The 24,950-nt window shown below is 33.9% G+C and overlaps 1 protein-coding gene across 2 annotated transcripts in view; it reads left to right on the top strand.

The window, feature by feature from the left end:
- Nbea (neurobeachin) overlaps positions 1-24,950 on the top strand; it is a 532,882-nt gene that overhangs the window by 99,005 nt on the left and 408,927 nt on the right. For both annotated transcript variants that reach the window (XM_042685587.1, XM_042685588.1), the window contains exons 12-18: positions 1,033-1,185; positions 5,728-5,896; positions 10,827-10,906; positions 11,514-11,576; positions 11,670-11,767; positions 13,275-13,367; positions 22,683-22,791. In XM_042685587.1, the coding sequence (XP_042541521.1) occupies positions 1,033-1,185; positions 5,728-5,896; positions 10,827-10,906; positions 11,514-11,576; positions 11,670-11,767; positions 13,275-13,367; positions 22,683-22,791 (765 nt within the window). The remainder of the gene's footprint in view (positions 1-1,032; positions 1,186-5,727; positions 5,897-10,826; positions 10,907-11,513; positions 11,577-11,669; positions 11,768-13,274; positions 13,368-22,682; positions 22,792-24,950) is intronic.

A 24,950-nucleotide genomic window follows, 5' to 3' on the forward strand; every position in this document is an offset into this window, starting at 1 on the left:
GGAGTTACCATTCAACTAATCAGTTTATAAATCCAGTGCATCTTGATCAATGTCAACCCTTTTCATCCTTCTCCTATCCCTTCCATCCCATCTCCTTCCCTCAGTTTTCTTAGTTTCATAAGATATGCAATGAATATTGTGACTGAATTCTCCTAGAAGTCATATTATATGTATAGAGGAAAGAAGTCTAAGAAAGTAATATTTAAGCAAAGGACACTGAGGAATAGTATAAAGATCATGAAAGCCAAATAAAAACAACTTGTCCAGGAGAGTCTGATCTGTTTATGAGGAGATTAGAACGATTGATGCTAGAGAGAGATGGGGAACTCATTTGTAACTTTTGGAGAAAAGATTTAATGGAATAATAGGGTCAGTTTATTATCTCTTCAGTTTGGAATTACTTTCTGTGAAAGAATCTCTCTTTCCCAATGTTTTTTTTTTTTTACAATTTTTATGATTAAAAATTTTCTATGTATGATATTTCCTTATGATATTTGACATTATTATAAATTTCACTTTGTTAGCTTGAGCCTATACCTTTATTTGATCTGAGATATGTATCTATAATTATATGAAAAATGAACATATATGAAAAATGAGAGGTATATCATCTCTATAACTCAAGGAAATATTATTATATACATATGTATTTTCCCCTGTATTATTGGAGATTAAATTTGTGTTTGGTGAATACTCTACCACTTTAGTTATGCTCCTCAGCCCTTTTATTATTTTTTTGAGGTAGGATTTTGCTAAATCCGCCTTGATTGCACTTAAATGTATGATCCTCTTGCCACCACTTACTTATAGGCATGTATCACCTTGTCAGACTAAAGAAGTATAATTAAATACTAGGTTTCATTTTACAATTAACAATTTATTGACAAGTAATATATAAAACTTTGTGTTCTGAACTTAAACTATGAGGGATAGCAGATGAATAATTCTGTATACTTACATTAATTTATACAATTGTGTCATTTAATATTATGGATCTTTTTAGTTAGAATTTTTGTTGCTGTTTTTCTTTAGTCCTCAAGGGTGCATATAACTAGAGCTGTCTTGGAGCAATTTTTATCCTTTGCGAAATACCTTGATGGTTTATCTCATGGAGCACCTTTACTAAAGCAGCTTTGTGACCACATTTTATTTAACCCAGCCATCTGGATACACACACCTGCAAAGGTTTGAATTTTGTGTTGGTTCATTTTAATATAATGTTATGCTCTATAATTACTGGATCTAAAATACATGGTAGTAACTATCTAATTTTTTTGGATTATTTTATAGTTATTCCACCACAGTTATATTAGCCTGAAATATATAAGTATTTAATGTGTAAATAGAAAATAAATTAACTTACTTAAAAATAAAGTTTGAGGCGCTGGAAAGGTGACTCAGTGGTAGAGTGCTTGCCTTGCATGCTTGAGGCCCTGGGTTCGATTCCTCAGCACCACATAAGCAGAAAAAGCTGAAAGTGGCGCTGTGGCTCAAGTGGTAGAGCAGTAGCCTTGAGCTCAACAGCTGAGGAACAGCACCTGGGCCAAAAGATCAGGCCTCACCACCGACAAAAATGTGTTTTTGATTTATCTTGCTATTGTTTTTAATGTATGTTAAATGTACTATGTGATTTTTTTTTTTCTTGTATGTTCTTTCTCCAGTGTATAACCCTGTTTGCACTGCATTTGATTCTGGTGCCTTGCATCTTATATATACATTTTTCTAATTTGGGGAAGGGAAGGGAAAGGGGAAGAGAAATAACAAAAAGGTAAAATAAGGATACAGGTTGACCCATTGTAACAATGAGATGTACAAGATACTGTTGAAAATGAACTTTACAACTTTGTGGGGGGAGTAGTTGGGGAAGTGGGGAAGGAAGTGATGGTAGGGGAAAAACAAAGGATGGCGTAACAATGCTCCATAGGAAATGTACTCATTACCTTGCTCATGTAATTGTAACCCCTCTGTACAGTATTTCTACAGTAAAAAATATAAAAAATTAAGTTTGCTATAACACTGGTGTAAGCTCTGATGTTATCTGGTATAATTCATGATTTTTCAGTGAAGAGACTTTGGTATACAAATTTTTGAAAGAGGAGGAAAACAAAAAAGGTAATTGTATCATGACTGCTAGAGTCATTTTGATTGGGAAACTTCTTTCATATTGAACATAATTCTTTTTTTCTGTTGGTCCTGGGGCTTGAACTCTGGTTCTGGGGGCTGTTTCAGAGCTCTCGAGCTCAAGGCTAGCACTCAATCTCTTGAGTCACAGCAACACTTCCAGTTTTCTAGTGGTTTATTGGAGATAAGACTCCTATCTGGGCCGGCTTTGAACCATGATCCTCAGATCTCAGCCTCCTGATAGTTAGGATTACAGGGACGAGCCACCAGTACTGGGCTTTTGAACATGAGTTATATTATGACATATAAATAATATTTATTTTTAAATAAGAATATACATAAAGTATGTATTTTTCTAAATTTAGGATAAATGTCTTTTTATTGTGAAAATACTGCACAGAGGGGTTACAATTACATGGGCAAGATAACAAGTACATTTCTTATCAAGCATTGTAACCCCCTCCTTTGTTTCCCATTCCCATCCCATCCTCCCCCCCCCCCCCCGCCCCCAGTCAGTCCTCCCCCCCACCAAAGTTGTAAAGTTTGTTTTGGACATAACGACTTGTACATCTCATTGTTGCAATGAGTCCATCTGTATCCCTATTTAAACGATTTGTTTTTCCCCTTCCCCTCCACAAATTATACCGACATCAAATACAGTGAAAACAGGGATTATACCATGGGGGAGGGACATACAAGGCAACAAAGAAATCATCTTATAAATGTGTTAGAAACAATCGCATGAAAGAATAAAGACATTTGAATATATATCTTAGGGTTCATTTCCCTAACATCACCCGATCTGACCTTTTCTGCTTGACTCAGACATATACTAGATATTGCAAATAAGGGAAACCATGGGACCTATGTTTCTTTGGGCCTGGCTTACTTCACTTAATATAATTTTTTCCAAGCCTTTCCATTTCCTAACAAATGGGGCAATGTCATTCTTTCTGATGGAGGCATAGAATTCCATTGTGTGTGTGTGTGTATATATATATATATATATATATATACCACATTTTCTTGATTCATTCATCTAGTGAGGGGCATCTGGGTTGGTTCCATATCTTAGCTATGGTAAATAATGCTGCAATAAACATAGTTGTGCGGGTAGTTTTAGTGTGGTCTTGTTTGTGAACAAGTAAATGGGTAAATGCCCAAAAGTGGGATTGCTGGGTCATAGGGGAGCTCTATGTGGAGTCTTTTGAGGAACCTCCATACTGCTTTCCAAAGTGGTTGAACAAGTTTACACTCCCACCAACAATGAAGTAAGGTTCCCTTCTGTCCACATCCCCTCCAGCATCTGTTGTTATTAGAGTTCTTGATTTTAGTCATTCTAACTGGAGTGAGGTGGTATCTCAATGTTGTTTTGATTTGCATTTCTTTTATGGCTAGGGAGCTTGAGCATTTCTTCATGTGTTTATTGGCCATCCTTCTTTCCTCTTCAGAGAAGTTTCTCTTTAAGTCTTTAGCCCACTTATTTATTGGACAGTTGTTTCTTTGAAGATTTGTTGTTGAGGGATTCAATTTTTTGAGTTCCAGGTATATTTTAGATAAGAGACCCTTCCTTGTCTGTTGTATGGCTAGTGAAGATCTTCTCCCAATCCGTGGGCTTTCTATTGATCTTGCTAGCTATGTCCTTTGCCATGCAGAAGCTCTGCAATTTCATGCAATCCCATTTGTCCAACCTTTCTTTGATTTGTTGTGTTTCTGGATCTCTATTAAGAAAATTTCAGCCTGTACCAAGAAGACCTAGGGTTTCTCCTATTCCATCCTGTAATATTTTCAGAGTGTAGGATAAAAGTCTTATTTTTCATAGTTGTGTTTAGTCCTATTATGTGCTGATCATATTAGTAATGAGGGATATTTTCACTAGGGGTATCTTAAAAATTTTTAAATCTTTTTTTTTCAAAAAATTTTTATTGTGAAAGTACTGTACAGAGGGGTTACAATTACATGGGCAAGATAATGAGTACATTTCTTATCAAGCATTGTAGCCTCCTCCTTTGTTTCCCCTTCCCATCCCTTCCCATCCTCCCCCCCGCCCCCCTACCCAATCCTCCCCCCCCCACCAAAGTTGTAAAGTTCGTTTTCAACATAACACTTGTACATCTCATTGTTGCAAGGGAGCCACCTGTATCCCTATTTAAACGATTTGTTTTTGGATTAAACTCATGAACTTTGGGTATATTTGATACTAGTTCTGGTCTTGTGAAGAAATATATTTATGAATAACTACTGAAAAGTCCTTTTTTCTTGTCAGTCATGGGCCTAAACTCTGGGACTGGGACTGTTCTTGAGCTCTTCAGCTCAAGGCTAGTACCCTACCACTTGAGCCACAGCACCACTTGCAGCTTTTTCTGCTTACATGGTATGAGGAATCGAACCCAGGGTCTCAGGCATACATGCTAGGCAAGCACTCTACCACCGAGTCACCTTCTCAGCCCTGAAAAGTCTTTTTCTTAAGAATGTTAGCAGGGTGCTGCTGGCACACACATTTGCAATCCTAGTAACCAGGAGGATAGATTTGAGGATAGCTGTGCATAACTAGACTGGGCAGGAAAGTCTCAGAGAGTTTTATCTCCAATAAATACCAAAAACAGAAAAATCAGAAATGGAGCTGTGACTCAAGTGATAAAGCTCTAGATACAGAATCTCAGAGCCTGTGCTCAGGCTCTAAAGGTCGACATAGTTAACTTTAAAAATAATTGTATTTTCTCATTGGATTAATATCTCATTAGATTCCAGTTATTGGTCAATAGCTACCTTTATTGTATTCTTTCCATTTGCCTGCCTGCCTGCCTGCCTGCCTACCTGCCTACCTGCCTTCCTGCCTTCCTTCCTTCCTTCCTTCTTTCCTTCTTCCTTCCTTCCTTCCTTCCTTCCTTCCTTCCTTCCTTCTTTCCTTCCTTCCTCCCTTCCTTCCCTTCCTTCCCTCCTCTTTTCCCTTCCCCTCTTCCTCTTTCCCTTCCTCCCTTCCTTCCTCCCTCCCTTCTTTCCTTCCTTCCCTCTCTCCATTCCTTTCCTTCCCTCCCTCCATCCTTTCCTTTCCTTCTCTCTCTCCCTTCTCTCCTTCCTTCCTCTCTCCCTCCCCCCTTCCTCCCTTCATCCCTTCCTCTCTTCCTTCCTTCCTCTGGACCTTTCTTGAACAGAGTCTGCATGCTTTCCCTGAGCTTGTTTGCTCAAGTCTAGCACTCTACCACTTGAGCCACAGCTCCACTAAGGGCTTTTTTTGTGTGTGTGGTTTACTGGAGATGAGAATCTCTTAGAGTTTGTTCCCCAGATTGACTTTGAAAGATGATCCTCAAATTTCAGCCCTTTGAGTAGCTTGGAATAAATGTGTGAGCCACTGCTGCTCTGCTATTATTCTTATTAAACAGATAACTGTTAATAAAATCAGTGGTGTTAGGATCAATTATATTAGGACTGATTGTATTTTGAACATTTTCCTTTAAAAATATATAATAAGAAAAGTTCTTTTCAAATTCATAATATGGCCTCATTTCTTAGTCTTCACTAACTTTTATTTGAATTAAATTTAAATTTCTACTTATAATCACCTGAGACATTTTATGTTATTAATCTGGTAATTTTCTGTATTAGGTTCAACTTTCCTTGTATACCTATTTGTCTGCTGAATTTATTGGAACTGCTACCATCTATACAACCATTCGGAGAGTAGGAACAGTATTACAGCTAATGCACACATTAAAATATTACTACTGGGTCATTAATCCTGCTGACAGTAGTGGTATTACTCCTAAAGGGTTAGGTAAGTACACCACTCCCAGTGTTTCCATTTCTCTTTGGATTGTTTTGTGTCCTTACTACTATAGTGAACAGCTATGCATGATTATAAAATTGTCACTGTAATCTTTCTTATGAAGTAGACTGGTATTGAGATGGCTTATTGTAAACATATATTTATTGCTTTTCAGTATTAAATTTTTTAGGAGTGAAGATGAGTGTGAAAACAGTAGTCTTCATTTTTACCTGGATATTTTTGTTTTGGTTCAGGAAGATATATTTATCATATCAGAAACTGATGGATGGCTAGGTGATGGTGACTCATTGTAATCCTAGCTAATCAGGAGGCTGAGATCTGAGGATCTTGGATTGAAGCCAACCTGGGCAGGAAAGTCCATAAGATACTTATCTCCAGCTAACCATGAGAAAGCCAGAAGTAGACCTGTGGCTGTAATGATAGAGTGCTAGCTATGAGCATAAAAGCTCAGGATAGTACCCAGGCCCTGAGTTCAAGCCTCAGAACCAGCACAAAAAACAAAAAACAGAACACCCAAATTGATTCATCATATTAGTTACTAGCAATGTTTTCTAATGCTTTTGCTTTCACAATTACAGAGATGCACCTTTCTTTGAATTTTTATTACCAATTTATCGTTTGTTCTGAAGGTTGTAGTAGTAAGAACTAATTTAACCGTTCAAAATCCATGTATCTAGCTCTCCTTTCCTTCCCTAAGTTTCCTCCCTTTTCTTTTTTTCCTTTCCCCTCCTCTCTTTCCCTTTTCCCTTTTCCCATTTTCCCCCTGCCTGCCTGCCTGCCTGCCTGCCTGCTTTCCTGCCTCCCTCCCTCCCTCCCTCCCCCCCCTCCCTCCCTTATGTTCTAAGAAGGAAAGCCAGTCTTAACAATTACATAAAAATTATAGGAAAAACACTATCAAAGAAAAAAATGTTATTCATCAACCAAGCTATCTGAATAATTGTCCTTAGAAATTTGGCATCTTCTCTCTCAGTTTCTCATTATTGAAATATGTGAATTTAGATATTTAGACAAAACTATGATTAGAATCTTTAGAAATTTTTACAAAATTAAGATATTCTTATGTGGTACACACACAGACACACAGACACACACAGACACACACAGACACACACACACAGACACACACACACACACACACACATACACACACACACACACACACACACACACACACACACACTGGAATTCTGTGCCTCCAACAGAAAGAATGACACTACCCCATTTGTTAGGAAATGGAAAGGCTTGGAAAAAATTATATTAAGTGAAGTAAGCCAGACTCAAAGAAACATAGGTCCCATGGTTTCCCTTTTCTGCAATAACTAGTATATGTTGAGGACAAGCAAAAGAGTCAAAAGCTATGTACATATGACCATATAACTTGATGCCAAGTGAAATGAACCCCAGCATAGGGACAAGAGATTTTTTCTTGTTCTTTTTAATGTACTTATGATGTACTAGGTGAATTTTGTTTTTGTTTGTTTCTTTTGTATGTTCTTCCCCCATGATATAACCCCTGTTGTCACTGTATTTGATTCTGGTGTCCTGCATCTTGTATATACATTTTTCTAACTTGGGGTGGGGAAGGGAAATAACAAAACGCTGAAATAAGGATACAAGTTGACCATTGTAACAATGAGATGTACAAGACACTATGTTGAAAATGAATGGGGGTGGGGGGCGGGAGAAGGTGGGGAGGTAGGGAGGAAAGGGATGGTAGGGGAAAAACAAAGGAGGAGTAACAATGTTCAATAATAAATGGATTCATTACCTTGCTCATGTAACTGTAACCCTTCTGTACAGTATCTTTACAACAAAAAAATTAAAAAAATAAAGAACTGTACATTCCAAAAACAATATTAAGATTTTCTTAATTTATGACCATTTTCTTTTTCAGCTCTCTGTAGTAAGAGGATTTAGTATTTACATTATTTCTGTAGTTTATAAAGATGTGCTATTTACATTATATGCATAGTTTATTCAGTAAATACCAGGACCATATGCTTCTTTCTATGTAGTTTGTTTGTTTCTTTAGAATTGATGTATTCATTTTGAGCTTTTGTTCTGAAATATATTTATTTATATTTCAGTGATAGTGTGTTAGGAATCCATTTCTTTTGGGTAAAGGAAATAGCACTTCACTATTTTAATTTTTTATGTGAATTTACTTTTATTTCAGGAACAAGGCTGTAAGAATTGTTATTCTTACTCAGACCTAGTTTATCTTTTCAGAACTTCTTCATTGTTTTAAGTTTGTTGTGATTAAAGTTTATTAAATTCTTGCAACAAGTTGAATTCTATGCTACAATTGACGACATGTTAATGGTTAATAACATATAATGTAGACACATACATAGATTGTATCTTTATATACCCATGTTGTTGATGACATGCTGTTTTATACATTAAGAAATGAAGCCAGGCACTGGTGGCTCATGCCTATAATCCTAGGTACTGAGGAGGTTGAGATCTGAGGATCACGGTTCAAAGCCAGCTCAGGCATAAAAGTCAATTAGACCGTTATCTCTCCCAATTAACCACTAGAAAACTGCAAATAGTGCTGTGGCTCAAAGTGGTTGAGCACTAGCCTTGAGCAAAAGAACTCAGGAACAGCACCCAGGCCCTGGGTTCAAGTCCCATAATCAACAACAACAACAAAAAGAAATGGAAAGTTAGCTCTGAGAGCATTAAAATTTGAATCATTTTTTTAGTTAGAATCCCTTTTTTTTCTGGAACACTACACCATATCCTGCCTAGCAAATAATATAGTCACAAATGTTAATTTCTACTGTCAAACATTAATTTCTAATTTTGCAAAAAACAAGGAAACTGCTTAAAGATAATAAAAATATGATTTAAATTTTTAGGAGAATTATGGAAAGAATTCTCATATGCCCTTTCCCATTTCCTAGTATCTTAACCTTTTATTTCATACACTTTATTACTGTTATTCTCTTTTTATGATCCCTCCATATATTGTGTATGGATACTTTTTAGTATTAATTAAGAATAAATTTTACTTCCCACTGTCTGGTAAAAAATGTTAAAGTTAAAATCAGGAAATTAGCCTTAGTACATCTAATTCAAAGACTTAACTGAGGTTTTACTAATTAGCCCAATAATTTATTTTTTAGAAAAAAAATTCTTTTCCTATTGCTGTTCTGTATTGCACTGACATACTTTGTCACTTTAACATTCTTATGTGGAGTACTTCTTTTATCTTTCATAACTTTGACATTTTTAAAGAATACAAGAAATTACTTTTTCAGAATGCCCCTTAATATAGATTTTTTGGATATTTGCTCATGGTGGTTAATATTTTTTATTTTGCCAGGAATTACAGAAAACTCATTATGTTTCTGTCTCGTTGTAGCATGTCAAGGAGGTACATGATGTTCAGTTATCTTGTCATAAATGACTTTAACTTTGAACATTTGATGAAGCATTGTTTTCCATGATTTTTTTTCAGTATAAAATGTCTCCTTTGTCCTTCAAAACTAAAAAGCAGTTGGTGGAAAAGACATTAAGACTATTTACATACCATATTCTTCAACAAAGCTTTCCCTAGTTGTTTTAGTTCATAGATAAATCATGTTGGAATTGGTCTACTGGAATGGCTGCCAAATAATGCTAGAAAGAATTTTATCCACTTACTATTTTTCATTTATATACTAGTTTTGGGACATGGTAACTATTTTATTCAGTATGTTTTATCAACAATTGGTATGTTTTCTTTGCAAAGCAGATATAGTAAGTGTTTGGGGCTTGCGATACTTTAAAGTCAGTGTTGAAAGTAGATAACCCTGTCATTTTTATTTAGAAATTGCTCTAGGTACTATAAAAGTGCATATGTTTTGTTTGTTCTAATGAAACCACTAAAAACAGATAGCATGGCATATTTAGCCTAAATACTATTCTTGTTCATTCACTTGGGGTTTGTTGTTCATTTCGTTTATTTTTTCACTTACTTTGATGTTTGGATTGTTTCATATTTGGCCAGTAGAAATCTTCACATGAATATGTGATTATGACATAGTCGAACCACTTGTGTGATAGTGTCAAATGTGACTCTTACCTTTCATATTTTGTTTTCTTACTCTACTTTGTGAAAACAATGTTTTAACATATATTACATTTTTCTTGTATGCTTGCTTGCTTGCTTTCTCTTTCTGATGATACTATGGATTGACCTAAGAGCTGTGTGCTTATTAAGCAAGTATAATAAGACTTGAACCATGACTCCCACCTTTTTTGCTTTGGTTAGATTTTCAAAAAGTCTCTCTTTTTATCTAGGTCAGCCTAACAGTGATCAACCTATTCATGCTTTTTGTAGTTGGGATGACAAACATGTACTGCCACATCCAGCTTTTTAATGGGTTTAGATGCCATCTTGCAAACTTTTTTGCCAGAGTTTGGCTAGAACCAAAATCCTTTCAGTCTGAACCTCTCTAATACCTAGAATTACAGGTGTAAGCCATCATGTCCTACTCCCTTACTAGTTTCCACATTACAGGACCAGTCTTTGCTGCGTGCTCAATCTGAATTGTTTCTTTAGTGTGGACTACCATACTGGCTCTCTGGTCTTTGGAACTAATCCTGAAAGGTCTTGCCACCCTTTGTTGACTCCTTGCCTCCATCAGAGCCTCATGTCTCCTTGGTCCCTGTGTCCTTCTAGACCTTGGCCCAAGGGCTTCACTGGTTCCAACCACCTCAAGGAGAGGGAAGTGAGAGAACCAATAAATGAATTTTAATGAAAACTGACAGCAAAGTAGAAAACTATTTTTGTTTCTTATATAATTTATTCTTGTACTCCAGCATGTTAGAGATTAATTTTATTATTTAAGAGCATGTGGCATTCTGGCTTGAATGTTTTAGTCTATACTAGTATGATTTTCTCCCCATTTCTCTAACTTTTTTCTAGATGGTCCCAGGCCATCACAAAAAGAAATTATATCACTTCGTGCATTTATGCTGCTTTTTCTGAAACAGCTCATACTAAAGGTAAAATAATTTATGTAACTCATCATTGCAAAATAAAAAGTGAAAAGGAACTTTCATTATGCTTCTATAATTTTTGTCATTAAATTAGGAAAGACTACCTTTCATGAATTACTTTCAAAATTCCATGCGTCTTAGTAGCAGCTTTTGTAACTTAATTTTTGGTTAAATGTTCCATATTAAGGAATGTAGTACAAATGTATTAACAAGAATTAAACATAAATAATTTATCCTATAAAATCTATAAAATGTTCTTTGTTTCAGTTTATGAAAGCTTGTATAATATATTTACCACAGATTTATTTTTAAGGTCACAATGAAGACAAAAGGAAAGTACAAGCAAAATGTTAACATAAATTGTAAAACTTGTTTTAATGAAAAAGTATTTAGAAAATAGTAATATGAATATTGCTGATCACTATACTTTTAATATTAATAACTATTAATAAAGATAATTTTCTAATATATTTAACTTGAAATGATATAGACTAGGGGGTTATAAAGACTATAGGACTTTTAATTAAGCATTACTGCTTTAATGTTCTGTTTTCTTTAAAAGTAATCATTTTGGTGCCTTTAATTAAATACTAAAATATTTTTTAAAAATTAGGATCGAGGGGTTAAAGAAGATGAACTTCAGAGTATATTAAATTATCTACTTACGATGCATGAGGTAGGCCATATGGTGGGTCTTCTACATTATTTTATTCAATATTTTAGGACTAAAATTTTAACTCACTAAATAATTGTGATTTTTATTATGCAGGATGAAAATATCCATGATGTGTTACAGTTATTAGTAGCCTTAATGTCAGAACACCCAGCATCAATGATACCAGCATTTGATCAAAGAAATGGAATAAGGTATGATTATGACAATAGTAGTTAATAGAATTCAATTGTGCGTTCTAGAATATTCTCTGTTCTCTTAATGTTTGAATACATATAACAAAAATTTAACACATAAGGAAATGGAAAAGATGCTGTTAATCTTCTGATACTCAAGGAAATTAATTAAATGTAAAACAAATTGCATAAGAAATAAGGACATTTCAAAAGTAGTAAGAACAGATTATTTTACAAGATAAGAGCCTATAATATGTCAGCAAAAAAAAGACACAAGAGCAAAACAATGGAACCCCAGGGAAAAGATATAAGCCAGATTTTCATTTGTTTGTTTGTCTTTTATTTATTGATACCAACTCTGGGGCACAGGGATTTGAGTGTGGACTCAGATGTCTATTTTTTTTAAAAATACTTTCATTATCTTTAACTAGTCATACAAAGGAGTTGCCATTTAACAAAGCAGTTTATGAATACCAAATATCTTTGTTGTAATCACTTTCTATACTCTCAGCCATCCTTCCAGTACTATTTCTTCCCTCCCTTTTCTTAATCTTGTATGATAGACTTGGGATTCTTGTCTGCATTTTCCCTCCTTTCTTCTCTTCATATGCCTATCCTTTTCCCCTTGAGTACCCTACCCTTTTTGGTTATCTGCTTCCTGACGTTTTGTTTTGCTGAACTTTGATTTAGGTTTTCTAAAGTTTTATACTATTTGAGCTCTCCCTTAAATCTTTTAAAGAGACAAGGAATCTGTGTTTTTCCTTACATGTGAAAGCTATTTAGCTTAAAAACTCATAGGTAAATTATGTTGGGTGGTATGCAGGTGTATACAGAATTTATTAACTGCAATTGCATGTGTGTGTGTGTGTGTGTGTGTGTGTGTGTGTGTGTGTGTGTGTGCGTGTGTGTGTGTGTGTGTGCGCGCGCGCGCGCCTGCCGCGCCTGCCGCGCCTGCCGCGCCTGCCGCGCCTGCCTGCCTGCCTGCCTGCCTGCCTGCCTGCCTGCCTGTCTGCCTGCCTGCCTGCCTGCCTGCCTGTCTGCCTGTCTGTCTGTCTGTCTGTCTTGGATCTTGAACTCAGGGTCTGGATGTCATTCCTGAGCTTTTCACTCAAAGCTAAAGCTTTCCTTCTTAAGCCATAATTGTAGTTATGGTTTTGTGGTGGTTAATTGGAGAGAAGAGTCTCACTGATTTTCTTGCCTGATCTGGCTTCAAACCTCAATCCTCAGATCTCAGCCTCCTGAGTAGCTAGGATTACAAGCCAAGTTTTCACATGTATATAATTTCAAATTGAAAATCTTAGTTCAGTGTATTGCGAGAAACTAGTTACAAATAACCAATCACACTGCCCTTTGTGTGTACATTTGAAGGTCAGTTTTAAAGAAAGATTAGTGAAATGTACTACCCTTTAATTTGTACAAAGAATTATAAAAGCTCTGAGTGTAATATAATACATACCTTAGTAATTTATTTGTATTCAGTGTTTAAAAAATATTAGTAAATGTTTAAAAGATTATTTACTTTTAGGGTGATCTACAAATTATTGGCTTCAAAAAGTGAAAGCATATGGGTTCAAGCTCTGAAGGTTCTGGGATACTTTTTGAAGCATTTAGGTCACAAGTAAGTATATTTTTTATAATGAATTATAGAAAAGAATACTGAAATTTATTTTTGTTTTGCATATAGATATAATGACTCCTATTTGACATAATGATAAATAGTAGAAAATGGTAAATGTTTACAAAATGTTCTATAACATAATGTTAATTTGTTAATAGTAATAGTAAACTAAGGTATACAATTGCTATTAAAGTAAAATAGTTTATTTTTATTTTCTTCCAGCAAAGATGGTTCACTTTAAGAATCTAATATATTTTATCAAGAGAAATTTTTTATTAGTACAATTTTAGTGAAAACTTTCTTTACACATAATAAATACCATGTATATTTAGTTATTTCTGAGAGGTGATTTTTGTATTCTTTTTGTAACAGTAATTTTTATTATGTTTACAACTCATACATTATACAGTAACTAATTTCTTCCCCCAATATGGAACTTAAATAATTTTGAAGCAATATTTTTCCTATAGCAGTAAATAGATATTTAATGTTTGTAGTTTTTACTGTATTCTTTATTTAATGCATAATACTTTACAAATCTATTTTCTGTACAATGAACTTAAGAAAGAAGTACTATTACGTAAGTATTTCTAGATAGGCTTATTCCTAGAATATCAGTTATACTAATTTTTTCCAGTGCTTACATTTATGAGGCATTTATTGCTAACAGTTATAAAAATTGTACAAAATTCTATCAGGCATATATAACATGCTTAATAGAAGTTTTATGTATTTATTTTTTATATCAAAATAAAATAAGGGAGAATGATGACATCATAGCTATAGGGAATAATTGAGACAAAGCCATGACTACAGAAAATAGATCTATACAGATTGTATACATTAAGTTATAACACTGCTCATTTAAATTGGCTCAGGGACTGGCAAAAGAAAAAAAATTTATGTATTTATAAAAGGAACACATTTAAAAATGTAGAAAATGAGGAAACACAGATAATGCAGTTTTAAATGACAGACAAGTGCTTGAATAAACGTGAATGATTAATATATTCTTTACATATTTTTTTTTATATTTTTCTGTAAAATTTATAAATAATACAACAGGACTAAAAGATATTTAAAACACATTGTTACCAAGATTGAAGATAAAAACAGTTAACTAACTCCAAGATGTATGTTGCTTAATGCTGCTAGATTGGTTAAAGGTATGAAGAATAAATAGAAAGACTAGAGAGAATGATAAAAATGTTGAATAATAGCAAATGTCAAAAACTATCCTTAAAGCACTCTTTTTGAAGATCAAAGGTTTACTTTAAGAAGCAAAAAATCCTTTTATTTGAGGTAATAAATACATTATGACTGATAGCAGAATCCTTTCCAAATCAAATTGGTTTCAGAAAATCAGAAGATGCAAAGGATTATTCAGGTAAGTCATATTTGTGGACAAAATCTGTCTGTGGTTATAGAGGTATAGGTTTCAGATTGTGAAGGCAGAGAAGATGCCTTTGTCTCTTCCCTTCAATGCACAGGCATCTTCTAAATGGCCTACTTCAGAAAATTTGACTGTCAAAAAATTTGTGACAAAGCGGGCAACGGTGGCTCACATCTATAATCCTAGCTACTCAGGAGGCTGAGATCTGAGGATTGAGGTTCAAAGAGCCCAGGCAGGATAGTCCGTGAGCCTCTCATCTCCAATAAACCACTAGAAAACCGGAAGTGGTGCTGTGGCTCAAGCGGTAGAGCGTTCGCCTTGACTTGAAGAGCGCAGGAAGAGCACCCAAGCCCAGAGTTCAAGCCCCACGACCGACTCAAAAAAAAAACTTGGTGCCAGACACTGGGCCCATGCCTGTAATCCTAGCTATTCAGGAAACTGAGAGGATTTCGGTTCAAAGCCAGCCTGGCCAGGAAGTCCATGAAATTCTCATCTCCAATAAACCAATGAGAAAAAGCCAGAAGTGTTCCTGTGCATCAGTTGGTAGATTACTGCCTTTGAACAGGAACTTAGGGACAATGCACACTCTGAGTTTAAGCTCCAAGACTGGTAAACTAGTAGGTGAAGAACATTTACCAGAAAAATATTGTTATGGAGCATTTATAATAATGGGGATTTAAAATTTTATCATGTGCTAAAAAGATGAATGAATTGTTTCTGAGGATGAACACCCAATAAACAATTTCAAAACAACTGAAAAAATGTTTACAGAAAATGGAAATACTGAATTTTGAAATAACAAATTTTAGGGAAAAAAATGGGATGAAATCAACATACATATAAAAATGGAATTGGAAGAAGTTGAAAGAAAAAATCTGTGGTTATCCAGAAAGATACACAGAAGATAAAAATGAAAACAATGTAAATAACATAGAAAGATGAAGAAAATACAGAATTAGGTGGAAAATCATTGATAAGAAAAAGAAGTTCCAACATTTGAAGAAGTGATGTTTCCAAATAAGCAAAAAAGAAAAAGAACAAAACTATAAATATGTATTTATAGATGATACAACTACAATGAATTTGGAGAAGATTGAAGAAGAAAGTATAGTGGGTCCAAAGAGTAAAAGGATTTTCATATAAGCTGACAATTGAAATATTCATTTAATGGTAAAAGAGAGTAAATATGCTTAACTTATCAATACTCACAACCGCAAATACTATACAATGAAGAATTACTGATTTTTTACAAGTTTTTTTCAAAATTTTATAACTGTTGATAAATCTAAAAAATACTTATAGTAGAACTCAAAAAGTCTGTTAAAATCAGGTATAACATGTTTAAACCAAGCAAGTTTATTATAAAAAGCAAACTAAAAGGTTTGATGACAACAATAAAGCCTAGTTCTATATGTAAGAAACCTATTGAAAGAAAAGTGATTTTTGAAAAAAAACTATGAAAAACCAAAGGAATTTAGAAAGATTGAGAGTAGAAGGTATATTACATAAATGTAAACCAAAAGCAGTATTTGATCAATTAGTTTGTAAGTCAAAAACAATAAATATTAGTAATGAAGGATACTTTACAATGTTGAAAGTTTAAACATTCATAGAGTAGAAATTACGAAGACAACCACCTAATAGTTTAAAACTTAAAATAGGTTTTAACAGTATATTATATGCATATATGTCATGATGAAAACTTTTACTACATACAATTTAATACATAAATTTAAAAATAGACTTTCATTCACCTCTTTTAGTCCAGAAAATTTTGGAAGAGAACTGGGCACAACTGGCTCGTATCTGTAGTCCTAGGTAGTCAGGAGGCTGAGATCTGAGGATTATGGTTCAAAGCCAGCCAGAGCAGGAACGTCCCTGAGAGTCTTTCTTCAGTGAACCACCAGAAAACAGAAGTGGTGCTGTGGCTCAAATGGTAGAGTGCTAGCATTGAGCTGAGGAGCTCAGGGACAGTGTCTAGGCCCAGAGTTCAAGGCCTGCAATTGACAAAAGACAAAAATCAGAAGGGAAAGAAATCTGAACATTTATCTAACAGATAGATTAAACTCTTTACCATGTAAATACAGATTACAACTACAAAGTGCTTGTGAAAAATTGGTGACATTTTTCAAATGTTTTAATAGGCACCAAAAAAGAATTTAAAATGTAGAAACCAAGCTGACAAAAACTAGTTGATCTGAACTTATTTGCTGTCAAAGATCTCTACTTATCAGTTCCTTTCCTCTTCTACCTCTATCCCTGCTCCAGAGGAATGTTAACATTGGCTTCATGTGGCTACCAGAAGGCTGAGAGGTACTTGAAATAAGGGATAATCTCCCTGTCTTTACGCATTTTTTTTGGTGGACAGAAAGAGTGCTAGGAAAATGGCTTTGAGGCCATTGAACAGGACTCACAATTTGTCAGATTTAACTCAGTAATTAGAGGATATTCTGCCTTACCACCCCAGCAGGCATTCCATAATTTTGAATTGAGAGCCATGAAACCAACCCAGATGCCCATCAGTAGATAAATGGATCAAGAAAATGTGATATATAATATATATATATATATATATATATATATATATATATATATAATGGGGTTCTATGCTTCCATCAGAAAGAATGGCATTGTTCCATTTGTAAGGAAATAAAAAACCTGGAAAAAATTTATATCAAGCAAAGCAAGCCAGGCCCAAAAAAATACAGGTTTTATGATTTCCCTCATTTGTAAGAACTAGAATATGTCTTTGATATTCTTAGCAGGGGATCACAATAGCCCAACTGCTGAGTGCATAGGACCATATGTAATGAAGCATATCAAAATGAATTCCAAGAATTGGAAATAAGAGGTCCTTATTGTGTCCTGTATGCAGTTATTCCTATGTTTTTCTTTCAGTTTTAGTTTTCTGTACCCTTTGTCTTATATGTAAGATTATCTGACAGGACAAAGAAGAACTAATGCAACAATGATACTCACTAGACACTTGACACATGAACCTTATAAGTTGTGGGGGGGTAGTAAGCAGGAGAAAATGAGAGAGGAGGTAACAGTGTTTAAAAAGAAATGTGCCCCTTACCTTAGTTATGTAACTGTAACCCCACTGTTTACAATAAATTAAAAACATAAAAGATAGCAAATAAAATTTTAAAAAGCCATGAATTGAGAGCCATATGATCTGACCGTCACTAAATAATAAAAATAACTGCCCCAAAGTGCCTTGCTACCAAAGAAAGGAGAGAAAAACAATAATCAATTTGTACTCCCAATGAATGGAAAATAGGGTAGAATATTTTTTAAAAATGTTTTGTAAACGTTTTGAGTCAAGTGAAAATCCACAGTGATATCTTACCCCTTAGTTCATGCAGGGTTTGCTTGAACTAGTGGACTTGGAAGATCTCAAAACATGGGCCAGTACATACATTGAGAGAAAAGATTGAAATCTTCAGAAAACAGGAGATGTAACATGTGATTAATAAAAAGTTCTTCGAGGACAAAAATCAAAAGTAAAAATATATTGCCTGAAAAAATTTGAACTACTAAACTAGAAATGTTGAGAAGAATATGTCAAAAATACTTAAATGCATAGGTACAAAAGTAAAAGAAATTTTTACATGCCAAAAATGAAAATCAAGTACAGAATAAAAAACAAGACTTAAGAACCAAGACAATTAAAAAACATTGTAAGAGAGAGAGAAAATGTAGTTCTTAGGCAAACATTGAGAAAAGGAGGTTAAAATTCTTTATCATTTGAGCTATAGAATAATTTATTGGAAAATCAGTGAACTCTCAAATACAAGATAAAGAGCAGAATGAGCTACAAAAGGAACTGAAAGAGTGAAGGAAAAAATGACCCAAATTACAGTGACTTTAGGAAATGTAAAACAATAAAATGTAAGATGGGGGACGAATTATCTAAAATTACAATGTTTTAATTATATGTCAGTAATACTGTCTTATTCACAATTATTTATAACCAAGTCACCTGAAATATTTATTTTTCATTTTTATTTTTTTCCTTTCTTAACTTTCTATTACATAGGAATGAAACAATATTTTATACCTGTATTTAAGTAAAATAGAGTGGGCTGAATGGTAGGATGGGATAATTAAGCATTCATGAGAACCTGGGTTTGATTTTTCCAGGATTATAATCTAGCATTCAATAAAAAGATGCAATAAAATTTAATGTGATTTTTTTTTCTATTTAGTCATTTTACCTCTCCTTTTCCATTTTCTTCTCTTAGGAGCATGCTACTTTTTGTTTTTATGATGTTACCTTGGGGTGGTAGAATTTTAAAATCTCCACATCTTATTTCCCTGAAAAAATTGAATTTCTGTATTATGTATCATATATAACTCACTAAAACTATTAGTAAAAATGAGTTAAAAATAATTAATAATGCTAGTGGAGAAAGGTTACATAAGGAGCGTTATTATTGACCACTAAATAGTTTCTTTTCAACATTAAATAAAAATGAAGAAATGGTAAGTATTAAGTTTGATAGGTTTTAGTCTAGAAAATTTAAAATCTCTTACCAAAAATAGTATTAAAATTCAGATAATAAGAAATAAATTTCACTTATGTGATAATGGATAATACTTGCCTTGATATTCTTAAAATAATTATAATCAGTAGGAAAAGATCTCAATGAGGAAAAAATGGTCAAAGGACAGACAATATTACAGTTCTTAGAAATTATACAAATGCTCAAAACTCTTATGAAGGATTAAAAGTATGCCTCAAGTGCTAAAGTGCTTGTTTACCAAGTATGAGTTCCTGAATTCAATCCTCAGTACTGCCAAAAAAAAATTATGAAAGTTTGCCAGCATTTCTTGAAAAAGAAAAATAATGTATTTTAACATATCAAATTGACTTTTTACTATTATTGTACTATAAGATTATGAAGAAATAGGAAAACAAACATTCCTCTATGATATATATATTTATATGTATGTATTTTGGAGTCAATTTTCAAAATACCATAAAAATAAAACATGATTTTAATCCATTCATTTCCATTATAAGAATTTATCCTATAAAATAACCATAGCAATGCTAAAGATTTATCTTAAGGAAAGATTGCATATGTTAGAAAAAAACAGATATAATATAGATGTCCAGAAGTAGTAACAGATAAATTAAAATACATTTTTGCTACTGGTTTAAGTATTTAATAAGACAGAAGAGGATATAATATGTTTACTTAAAGGAAGCAAGCAAATTGCCTTATGTAAAATAATGTCTGTCATGGTGACCTTATTTAACATGTCATTAACCTGTCATGTATGTATTTCTGTCCATAGTGATTAATCGGAAGAACATCAATTTATACTTATAATTATTATATTGAAATTATGGAAGTGTTCCTTTTTTTTTTTTTTTTGTCAGTCATAGGGCTTGAGCTCTGGGCCTGAATGCTGTCCCTCAGCTCTTCAGCTCAAGGTGAGCACTCTACCACTTGAGCCACAGTGCCACTTCCTGTTCCTTCTTTTTAAAACCATATTTTCCTGGATTTATTTCAAGAAGTTTTAGATGAATACCCCCATCACACAAAAATAAAAACTTATTTGCTTTGTGAAAAAGAAAATTGGAATGTACTTTAGTGGATTAAGATTAGTATTTAGTGGTTAGTGTTAGTATTTTAATAAATCTTTAATTTTCATTAGTCAAAAGGATATTCTTTTTTAGAAAATTTATTACAGTCCTGATTCAAGTAGGTAAAAGCCTTGTAAATTCAAAAGTTAAAGCAACCTGACAAAGCTAGCATCTGATTAGACGGGGTTGCTAAGCAGATTTATAATGTTATTTTCTCCAGGAAGTGTCCAAATAAAATGTTTCTTGAACTGAATCCATAGAGTATGGTCTTTGTATCAGAGACTTGTGGGAAACAAAGTCATATCATGTAACGGGCTGGTATGCCCATTTTTCTACCTGACATTTTTTTTCTTGACTCCTACAGCATATATTATGTGTGAGTAGTTTTTTCTTTAAATGCAAACTGTAGGAAGAAGTTGACCCATCTTTTCCATGGTATTTATACAGTATTCTCAAGCTTCCTCCAAACTTAGAATCATGCACCTCTGCAAGAATTTACATTGATGGAGGTCAATAGCGTATTAATTTTTCTGGTAGCTGTAGTTAGATAGCAAAGAAGAGATTCTTCTGAAAACCTAAAGGCCCAATTTAGACATACTGTAGTTTTTACTAGTTCTCTGTAAGAGAGAGACATTTCTGTTTTGATATTTCTTCTTTCCTGATCAGGAGCAGATGAAAGCTCCAGGCTTGCATTTCTTGGGGGAAAAACAAAAGCTTTGCTCTCCATCTAGCCCATAATATATCTATAAGTCCTGTGCTTTGTTTGTTTGTTTTAATGGCATTTACCCTGTGTAATCCTAAGTGTTTTTCAAATACAGTCACTGGAAAAAACATAGCTTCCTTCTGTGTATAGATAGTTTTGCTGCTTCCTTCCTAGAACTGAAGGAAACTGGGGGTGGGGACCAGCAACCCTGTGTCTTTGTTGTGTGATATATATGATATACTGCTTGAAGGCTGATGTTAGACTAAGGATTTCCAAGTGAGTAGTACATGGATAAATGCTTCATCCTTTGACTTCTATATTAATTAAGGCAACTATAACTGCTATTATATAGAGACAGTGAGACTTATCAAATTAGTAGTCTCCTGTTCACTTAAAATTGAAAGGCGTTTTACCCAGAAGATGATTCTTTTGCAAGCAGTATTAAGAGATCCAGGTAGCTTCTTCCATCTTATCACATCCTTGTATTTATCACATGGCTCCTGTGTTGCTAGTTCCCAGAAAAAGCACAGATGATTGTGTTGAGTGCATTTCTATGTGCCAGACTTTAAAAATAATCCACCTCTTTACTCAGTTAAACAATCACAATCACATGTACTTATAAGACAGTATGAAATTGTAGTACATCTGTGGACCCAGGGAGAAGTTGGGTGATTACATAGTTTATGTTACTGTTGCCAAATACAATAGGGATTAATAGAAAAAGCAAAGGAAGATACAAAATACTAAGTGTTTGTGACCAACCAATCAGACTTTATGAGAAAGTAACTGGAATAAGGAGCTTGTAGTAATTGCCTGACCTTGATAGAGCTAAGTGTTCCAGAAAGCTTTACTAGAATTTCTAATCTGCATACAAGTGTGAGAGGAGGGAGTTGTTAAATCATCTAAAGTAAATAGAAAAGAACTGTTTTATAATCTATTGGTAGATTACAAACACAAGAGAAAAAGATACGGAATTATTCTACTTTGGAACTCTTGACATAAAGCTAGATCTAGCTTTTGTTTATAATTTTAGATTTTTTTTATGTTAAAGTTTAGTCTGTGTTGGGGTTAAAATGATTTTTTTTTGGTGCCACTCATGGGGATTGAACTCAGGATCTGTGTGTTGTCCCTGAGCTTTTTTACACAAAGCTACCATTCTACCATTTAAGCTAAAGCTCCACTTGTAGCTTTTTGGTGCTTCATTGGAAAGAAGAGTCCCATGGACTTTCTTGCCCTGGCTGGTTTTGGACTGTGATCTTCAGATTTCTGGCTCCTGAATAGCTAGGATTATTGGCATGAGCCACCAACACCCAGCTAAAAACCTTTTTTACAGTAAAAACAACTTTTAAATAATTGTTAATAATTTGAATGCAATAACTCAATATTTTTATATGCTTATATAACTTATGTATTTATGTTTTAGTTTAATATGTAAAATGTTTAAAGCGTAGTCTTGGACTTTAAAAAAAGCTGTGTTAAACTTATTTCTTTCTGTAGATAGAAGCTGCTAAAATAATTTTATGACTCTGTATGTGCTTACAAATATCCTTTCTTATCTAAAAATTACATTATCTCAGACTCCAATGTTTTATGGTGTGTTTTTCCCTCCTTTCTTTCCAGGAGAAAAGTTGAAATTATGCACACCCACAGTCTTTTCACTCTTCTTGGAGAAAGACTGATGTTGCATACAAATACTGTGACTGTCACCACATACAACACACTCTATGAGGTAAAATAAAATATGGGATGAAGTTATTTATAACAGAAAACCTCTGCATCTGTACTGAAGTCGTCATAGTCTAAAATGTCAGTTAATTCCAGAAATATCAAAAATAAAGATGCATACATGCTTTGCATTTTTATTTTTCAGTGTATCCATGTGCAGTTATTTGCCAGTATTTTTGTGTTAGGTTAAGGTCTCTGTTTCATTAGTACAGAATGATTACCCTTGTAATCTTTCTTATATAGATTGTACTCATGTACAATGTACTATGTGCTATGTAGTTTCTTTTCTCTCCATCATGCTTTCTAATATGTAGAGATATTGATATATAGATATAGATATATCAACTACTGACATTAAGATAGAATTGATATTGAGATAAAATGAGGTAAGAACTATTTGTATAAGTGATATTTGGAAACTCTTTAAATCTTATCATTTGAATTTAGCTGTCGCTTTCTGAATTCTCATAAATAGCAAGCTATACAACTTTGAGTACCTTCTCTCCTTCCCTCATTCCCTTTTACCCTCTTTTTTCCTCTCCTCTTTTCCTTCCATTTATTTTAATTTAATCTTTAATTTTTTTACTGTGCTGGGATTAAACTCATAACCTTGCTCTTTCTGAGAAATGCCCTGCATAAGTGGTTTTAATTTTTCTAATGCTATAAAGTTATTAGAGCAGTCATTTATGTTAGCTTAAATTCTTTTAGATCAACCTTAATTTTACTTTCCTGGAAGGGATTTTCAGTGAGTTTAGTTCTTTTCTCTAGTGTTATTGATGTCAGAGTAACAGCACCTGTTTTGTGTAGGTACAAGAAAAAGATGTCTATTTTTAAGTGTTAAAAGTGATCATAAGAAATAACCTATGGAACTGAGCCATAGTTATTTGTTTAGGTGTTCCCTGAGGTTGCTTTTGCACCATGACAAAGCATGTTTGCCATCCTCTCCTGCATGACTGCTTAGAGGCACAGCAGGAACCAGGGCAGTGCCATAGCTCAGCAGCATTTCATGTGCCACATACATTCCCAAACTTTATTTATTTATTTTGGAGTACCAGTGAATATATTAGTTCATATCATTTTAAAACAGGTGAAACTGGTTCTAATGACACACTTTCAAGAGACACTGGATTGTGAATTCTTTCCTTGTAGATTTTTTTGGCAAAGCATTGTGTTGGTTTAAAAGGTCATTATAGTCATGCTAATAGATATCCATAGTATTGCTAATTAAGTTAGGAAATACAGATTTCTTCACAAAACTGTTTTTTTTTGAACCCCAAGATAGGGACACAAGTAGTTTTTTCTTTCTTGCTGTGGTTTCTAATGCATTGATAAGGTACCAGGTGATTTTTTTGTTGTTGCTTTGTATGTTTCTCCCCCACAGTATAACCCCTGTTTTCACTGTATTTGATGTCCTTATAATTTAGGGAGGGGAAGGGAAAAAACAAAATGTTTAAATAGGGCTACAGGTTGACCTATTGTAACAAATGAGATGTACAAGACACTATGTTGAAAAAGAAACTTTACAATTTATGCAGGGGAGTGAGAGGAAGGGAATGTAGTTGTGGAGGTGGGAGGGAAGGGATGGTAGGGGGAAAACAAAGGAGGAAGCAACAATGCTTGATAAGAAATGTACTCATTACCTTGCTCATGTAATTGTAACCCCTCTGTACAGTATTTTCATAATAAAAAACTTATTTAAAAAAGGCAGACTATACTCAAGAAAACGTTAAGTGTGACACTTAGATTATCGAATTCTAATTAATGTAACTAAAAAAGATTTAAAAAAAACTTAAAGGGGCTAGGTACCCTGGTAACTCACATTTGCAATCTTAGCTACTCAAGAGGCTGTGATATGAGAATCCTGTTGAACGCTAGTCCTGTAAGCAAAATCCATGAGACTCTTTTATCGCCAATAAATTATAAAAAAAAAGTTGAAAGTAGAATTCTGGCTCAAGTGCTAAAGCACTAGCCTTGAGCACAGAAACTCAGAGACAGTGTCCAGGTCCAGAGTTCAAGTCCTAGATTTAGCAAAAAACAAACAAAAAGGAAAAAAAGAAAAAGAAAACACTTAAGAGGCATTAAAGAAGGAAGATGATGAGATTTGATATGGGGAAATTGCGAACTTCTCCAGTGTTGCATGTCCCCTCCCCCCATCTCTAGTTC

The sequence above is a fragment of the Dipodomys spectabilis genome, unplaced genomic scaffold (assembly GCF_019054845.1).
Source record: "Dipodomys spectabilis isolate Male_0828 unplaced genomic scaffold, ASM1905484v1 ptg000095l, whole genome shotgun sequence".
Classification (NCBI taxonomy): Eukaryota; Metazoa; Chordata; class Mammalia; order Rodentia; family Heteromyidae; genus Dipodomys; species Dipodomys spectabilis.